This window comes from Lolium rigidum, chromosome 1, assembly GCF_022539505.1.
Source record: "Lolium rigidum isolate FL_2022 chromosome 1, APGP_CSIRO_Lrig_0.1, whole genome shotgun sequence".
Taxonomy (NCBI): Eukaryota; Viridiplantae; Streptophyta; class Magnoliopsida; order Poales; family Poaceae; genus Lolium; species Lolium rigidum.
The window spans coordinates 47368646-47376425 of record NC_061508.1 but is presented as its reverse complement, the minus strand read 5'-3'; the positions used below and the strand labels follow the sequence as shown (position 1 = coordinate 47376425).

The 7780-nt window shown below is 42.1% G+C and overlaps 1 protein-coding gene across 1 annotated transcript; it reads left to right on the top strand.

The window, feature by feature from the left end:
• Window positions 1–7304, top strand: LOC124707550 (E3 ubiquitin-protein ligase RSL1-like). Its single transcript, XM_047239215.1, has 5 exons — window positions 1–648; window positions 4978–5720; window positions 5891–5959; window positions 6716–6756; window positions 7063–7304. Exons 1-5 carry the CDS (start codon window positions 1–3, stop codon window positions 7302–7304), a joined length of 1743 nt encoding a protein of 580 aa, XP_047095171.1.
• Window positions 7305–7780: the final 476 nt, after the last annotated feature.

Here is a 7780-nt window from a genome sequence, read left to right as displayed (position 1 = left end):
ATGGCCGTCGACGGCGACCTCGCCGCCTTCCGCAGGCAAGTCGCCCTCGCCTCCGACCTGGACTTCGCGTTCCAACTCCAGCCCTCAGAGGCCATCGAAGCCTCGCTCCGCGTCCGTACTACTCCGAATCGACCCTCTCCCAGCGCCGCCGCCACCGCCTATCAACCCGCCCCCGCGCACTGGTCCTCCGAAGCAGCATTCGCCGCACTCGCGCGCCAGGAGAAGAACCGCCGCGAGGCCCAGGCCTTCCGCGCCGCCCACGCCCAGGCAAACACCTCCGCTCGCGTGGCCTCCCGTGGCGCCCTCTTGGCGCGCGAGCTCGCCGACACCACTCCAGACGGCCGATGGGCCCACGGCGGGGACCTCTTTGAGCGACCACATGACCTAAATCGCCCCCCTCTCTTCCGCGTCTTCTACAAGGGTTTGTCGAGCAAGGAGGGCATGGAGTCGTGGTCCTCGGTGCTCGCTGTGGCCGTGTACGATCCCCGGGGGAAGGTGGTGGGCACCATACAGAAGCCCGTCGAAGGGTTTGCTGGCGGACGCATGGAGCTCGAGGTGTTAGCGCTCAAGGAAGGCATCATCGCTGCGCTCAAGCTGGGGATCAGAAGCATCAACATTGTCTCCGACTTCAAGCCGCTCCACAACTATGTATGCCACACTAAACCCCCTAAATATGTGCATCTGTTCTCTATCTTAGTATCTTACTACAGTACTTCTTACTAAATAAGTAGATATATATTTGAAGGGCTCTCGCGGTATATATTTTCGGTGTTGTTGTTTACTCGCGTTTAGAAAACATGAGAAATAAGGGCTTGACAGTTTCTGCGTGGTTTCAATTGCAATGTCTCATTACAAGTGTCATCTAAGAGGAAATGGGGAATATAATTGATGATCTGTCGATATGGAGATTTGGGAGTATATACACAATGTTCAAGAAGTACTAGACTGCTAGAGTTATCATAATGAGATGATTAAATCATGAGATAGTCCCATTCCTATCTAAATGTAAGTGGAGCATAAATTTTTATTTTGTAGTACTATTTCAATGCTCATTACAATTTGTTGTACATGCATTCAGTTTCCCTGTCTGCTATTCTTACTTATCGAATTGCAAGAAAAGGAGAAGTTTAACCCACCATTTTTTGTTATATATTTTTTTAGTTTGGGAGCTTCATGTTTAATTCTGAGTCCATGTTCCGTGCTTACTTGTTTAGTATGTTGTTATGTATGTAATGCCCAATTTTACTATTTCGGTAAGATGTTATCGGTGTTCAATTCTGTACTCACAAACATTGTAGGACAAGATTAACATGGGACATCTGGAAATCTGCAGGAAGGAAATTTTAGTTTTGAGTACGGTTTACAAATACTTGCTCACTCACATTCAATTTGGGTACATGTGGAGATACTTGCTGTCTCCGAAGCACCGATATGGCGAGACAGATACGGATACGGGGATACGGCAATTTGTAGAACAACAATACGGCGATACGGAAAATATACATATAAAATTAATGAAATGCTATGCAATGACTTGTGAAGTCAAAGAATAATTGAGGCGGCGGAGGAGAGAATGATTCCATGTTGCGGGGAGGTGATTCTAGACGGCGGCGAGCGACTCCAGACGGCGACGGTGACGGTGCGCTCACTCCTGATGCCTCAATCCAAACCACTTCCATGGTTAATCAAGAAAATAGATAGATAGCACACTGGCTATTAGGGTCACTAGTGTGCTTTGATTGGTGTCGACGACGTCCCTGGCAGTGTATCGGTTTCTTTTTCTTTCTTTTTAAAATCGGAAAAGCCGACACTCCTAGGATACATGTATCGCCCGTGTATCAGAGTATCAGCGGAATATTATACACGGGCATGGCAGACTTTGAAGTATCAGTGCTTCGGAGCTTGCTGTACATGTAAACTAGCACCCTCCAATTAAAGCAGTTAGAATCACTGTCCATTACCATATATAGTGCTTCCTTTTCTTCAAGTCTGTTGGCTTCCTTAGTTTTCTATAATTCTTAGTTGAAATTACTTATTATTATATAAAAAAATTATATGTTTATGTGTCTTTGTGTAGACTTTGCAAATTGCTGAAAGATTTTAGATTTGAGAAAACATCATTTTAATTTGGTTATGAAATGATCATTTCATCTAATATGCCGATCTTCCATTAGTTTGCGGTATTAAGAACTCTCCTAAAAGCAAGTCTCATGCCGTTAAATATATATCTGCTTTACTTGTGCTATTCGGGAATTGTTCTTTGTTGATTGTCAGTTAAGCACAAGGCCAAGATCAGCGCTATTCAGGACTGATGGCATGCAAATAGGCGTCATCCAGCATGCAAGACCATATGATGTCTTCTCTTTTGTAGTTTCGACTTATCCACCTTTCCATGAATGCCAATTTTCCGCCAGTAATTGAAGAAAAAAAGAATATGGTTATCTATCCATCCGCCTTATCAATGATGGACTGAACAGAACTTTGAGGAAACTATATAAGAAAATGAAAAAACAAAAGCAAATGAAAAACTTTACGCTGTTGCTTCGAAGACTGAAGGAGTCGTCTATGGTAAAAGAAGCGAATTTGCATCAGAATGCTTGAGTCTGAGCCAGACTGAAGGAAGGGTCTTGGGACCTATCTAATGGTGAAGTTATGGCGTCGAGTGAGGATTGGCTGAGCTTGCTTTCGCTGCCCATGGTGGATTACTCTATGAATTATTCATAAGTCTGATGCAGCTTCATAATTTGAGTAGCATGCTGTTATGCCCTGAGAACCGTTTCACCATACCTTGACGTCGTTGGTTCCATAGTAAACACTCTCTGTATCCTCAAGTCCTCTCTTGAATACTCTGATCACATCCAGTGTCAGACCTGACACCTCTCCCTTGTCAGGATAGGTCACTCCGTTGACAGGGAAGCCTACCTTATAGACTCACAAAACAGGAAAGTTGATGTAGAATGTACATCTCTTTGCTTATCGTTGCATCAACCGCTCTGCATGCATATTATTTCATTTGTGTTGTTTTTGTAGAAATTGCTTTTGTTTTTTATATCATCATCGAAGATATTTTTAATTGAAATGCACATTGTGTCAACTAATAAATATGTGTCGTCATAATATAAACTCACTGAAAATTGAGCATAGCTTAGTTGATGAGGATGCGTCTTGGTGACATACTGTCATAGTTGGTTCAAGTCCTAGGATCGGTTCGTATGCATATATTTATACTCCTATGTAAATTTTCTTCAAAATAAAGAAAATGAGATCACCATAACTTGTGGCTTATATGTTTGTCCTATTACTGTGTTGCAAATTTAGCTGATAGGACTTTCTTTAAATACCTATCGTATTTTTGATAGTACATGGGAGTTTTTAAGGAATTCTAAAATCAGTTTAGGCATGTTGAGAAAATAAGAAAATTTCCTTGCATTCTCTTTTTAATTCATGCAAAATTACTATGGTGCATCCATATATCTTTAGAACAGTTTCTCTTGTTTGCGATCATTTCGGATTGCACTGTCACCCATATCCTATTCATGTACATTCTCTGTTTCTATCCAAAGAGACCCCAAATCGCACCTATGTTTAGAAATTTCGTACCAGACTGCAAGCAAGTGATGATACAGAGCGAAATTGGTGTGCACTATCCAGGTGTAAGCTTGACTAAAGTGCTAGGATAAAGAGATTTGGTTATCGATTGATACCCTGATTACAAATCATATTAATGCGAGAGTTTTATTTTTGGAACATTTATGATTTTGAGATCCAACCTTTGACTAGATTGTGGATCGCAGCCACGAAGGTTCCTCTGCCAAATCCCCTAGACAATTTAAGTGTCTTTCTTTAGCTTGAATATTAAGAATTAAAATATAACCTGGATTGATTTCTTGGATGCTGCCATACATCTTTATAAATTATGTCTAATTCAGCAGCATTAGCTTGAATCTTGAATCTTGAACCTTAAACACTAATTCTCTTTGTTTTTCTTTGAAAACCCACCTTCAGTATTAATTCAGATTCATCTCTTGTTTCTGTAATACATGCTTTTAAAGAAAAATACTCCTAGATGTTATCACTTTAAGGGACAGAAGTGCGCTAAGCATGTTAGCCAGCAGATATTGTGTTGTTTGAGTTCATAATCCATCTCAAAATAATAATTTCACCAAGAACAATCAGAATTTAGATAGAATCCTTGCGCAGATCACATAGCGCTAGGGGCTTTTATGATAGCTTCATCTTACTCCAAACTAAGTATACCAGGCATAGCAATTACGGACTCCCTTTGTATGTATAATATAAGAGTTTTTGCCAGGATATGTGATGTTTTAAAATGTCAAACAAAATTATATTCGATTTAATATCCTTAACATAGTCTAGTCAATCTCAATTGTTATAATCTTGACCTACCTGTAGTCTTTTCTCAACCAGGAAACTTTAGGACCATATCACACACTTGTTTTCTCCCAGCTTTGATTATTTTGCTTCTTGTTTTCTCCTTTTGAGTATTCTTTTTTTTTCCTTTGTACATGCATCCTCTAGGTGTAGATGTCATCTAGCAATTCCCCAAGAAATTACGGGAATTAAGCTTGGTATCTACTAAACAAGAGGAGCAGCCTTAATACAATATATCACCTATGTAAAGACTTGTGCTGATTTGCACAGACCGTTTTCTCCATCTTTTCATCTCGGCGCGTCGTGTGTTTTTAACTTTTTATAGGACACTACATCGCTATTTGTATTTCCTGTTGTCAGATTTACTCATCACTAACTCCAACAGGACATCTTCACGTCAGTTCATACAAGGTGTCTCATTCCGTTGCTGTATAACATTAGTTTGAGCTGTTCCATTTCTATTGCTTGTCTCCAATTAATATGAAAAAAATTCTATTGTGTTAATAATGCAATAGATAGATTTAGTGGTTAAGTGATCAAATTCCTTAGAACTACGTGTCTTATTACGATTTCATATACGTGCAGATGCTCGGAACTTGGCGTCCCACAAAGAACAAGAGTGAAGATATGGTAAATGAGGCTCTGTCACTAATGAGGAAATTCGAGCAATGTGAATTCTCACTTGTCCCACGAGGCCAAGCTGGTTATGCAACAAAATTAGCAACAGATTTGATAACCAACAAGAGCGAGAGCTGCACCATCTGCTTGGGAAACACTGATGTCTCTAAGATTCACGCAGTTGAAGGTTGTGGGCATCGGTTTTGCTTCTCCTGCATGAAAGAGCATGTGAAAGTTAAGCTCCTTAATGGAATGCTCCCTGCTTGTCCACAGGATGGCTGCACTACCAAGTTAACTGTGAAGGGTTCAAAGATATTTCTGTCGCCCCAACTGTTGGAGATCATGGTGCAACGTATCAGGGAAGGACAAATCCCTGCTGCTCAGAAGATTTATTGCCCATATTCCAGGTGCTCAGCCTTAATGTCCTTGAGCGAAGTGATACACCCATTGCAAGAATCTTCCTCAATGTACACTGTCGTTGGAGCTGCCACATTGAGAAAGTGTGTCAAATGCAGAGGCTCGTTCTGCATCAGCTGCAAGGTTCCATGGCATGATAGGATAAGTTGCTACGACTACAAGAGAAGGTACCCTCATGCTCATCCAGAAGACACTAAGCTACAGAAGCTTGCACGAAAGCGGTTGTGGCGCCAGTGTGTCCAATGCAACCACATGATTGAACTTGCAGAGGGTTGCTACCATATGACTTGTGTGTACGTATTTACTTCTGGCTGTGCCATTCTCATAACTATCTTTACTATGTTCATTGGTTTTTCATGTCAGATTGTTCCTTAGTCTTTGGAATGTCTTTTTTTTGTGCTTACTTTCAGAGCCTACTTGTTTCCTGATAGCCTTTGTTGCATCATGTTCTTGCTTTCTGCAGGTGCAGCTGCCAGTTTTGCTACACCTGTGGGAAAGAATGGAAGAACAATAAGGCGAGTTGCTCCTGCCGGTTGGCTGAACACAATAGATTTCACTACCGAGGAATAAGACGATTATTCTGTTGCTGATGATCATAAGGATGACAATCTTAACTATGTCGGTGGAGGCCTTGTGACTACAACCTGAATTATGGTCGGTGTGATGACTACTATAATTCATGACCAAGGAAGAAAAAGATTATTATGTTCCTTGACTACTTCTGTCAGTGGAATCACTAGTCTATTGTCCAGTATTTTGTCTATTTCTATCATTAGATCACTAATCTATAGTCAAGAATTTCAGAACCAACTTGGTTTGCTGCAATATGTAAGTAGTCAGCCTCATGAGATAGACATGATGCTGTACCATACTGTTTTCACATCTGACCGACTGATGTTACTATTCCATCGGTGTTCTTCATGCCCGGCATGCACGAACATTATTTCTGCATAAGTACTAAATTCTTGCGAGATTCTGTTATTTCCTGTTTAGCTTAGTGAATATTTCCTTATGTAACTTGTGCTTGCTTCTTATAACAGAGTCGGCTCTGATTTGAAAAACAGAACACCTAGGAATTTTTTTTTCCAAAAATATTTTAAAAATAAATTCATCCGTATTTTGTGCCCCTACTTTTCATGGGAATGTTTTGCAGGAATGTGGTGTTAAAAATGGTTTAAATATTTGTTATTTTGCTAATATATTTTCCTTTTCAGATACCAAAATAGTGTAAAGGCTTAAAATACTCAAATATTTACACCTGTTCTTATGTTCCCTGTTTCGTTTGCAGTCAGCACCAACGAGGATTGATGAGACATCCTATTGCCGAAAGTGCTTTTGGCACATGAGCACCACTGCTCTCAATTTTATAAAAAATAAAAAAATGTTTGTGAGACTTCAAAAAATCTGAAATTAAATATGTGCTTAAATATACACATTTGAGCTATAAAAAATAAATTTCTGACAAAAAACTAAGATTTTATGTCCCTATATACATCCACAAATTTGTCTTTTTAGCTCAAAATACAGAGGAATCTCTATGAAACTTTTGCACCAGTATTCATGACATGTGTAAGTATTCATGGAATAAAGTTTACAAAAAATTTAAACATAAAATATATAAGTTTTAAAATCCAGGTGCGCTGGTGCACCAAATCTCCTCTGCATCCTATTATGCTATCTTTGTGCGGCCGGTGGTCGCCGCCGAGGTTGCGCGCCTGCTCTACGACACGTTCGACCTACAAGCCAACGACTTCTCCGTCCACCTCCACCAACCCGAAGACTTCCTCATCATCTTCGGGTCGCAGCACAACCGCAACAGGATCTCCAGCGACCACTTCCTCAGCTGCACCGACTTCTCGCTCAACCTACGCCAATAGTGCAAGCTCGCCCATGCCGGCTGTGACAGGCTTGATCAACGCGTCGAGCCAGAACTCCGCGGTATCCCTGCACAGGCATGGAACATGTCCACGGCGGAGTCCTTGCTGCGCGCCAACTGCTGGGTGGAAAGCCTGCATGCCGCGACTCGCACCCGCACCAACATGGCCACCTTCCGGCTCACCGCGCGCGCTCGGAACCCCGCCGCCATCACTAGCTAGGCCATCCTTGAGATCATGGAGATCATCCCTATGTGCTCCATGTCCCGGCCAGGCGCCCACGGCCAGGACGCTAACCTACCCCATCTCCATCCATGGGAGCCCTGCCGGCATGTCGTGTCGGCCACGCTTCCCACGGATCCTGCTGGTGAGGGCGGCAGTGCTGACGATGGGCGCGGCCACCGCGACAATGGATGTGCCCCTGCTCAGTGTTGGGGTCGTGGACGCAAGCGCCGACACCCAAACAATGACATGACGCC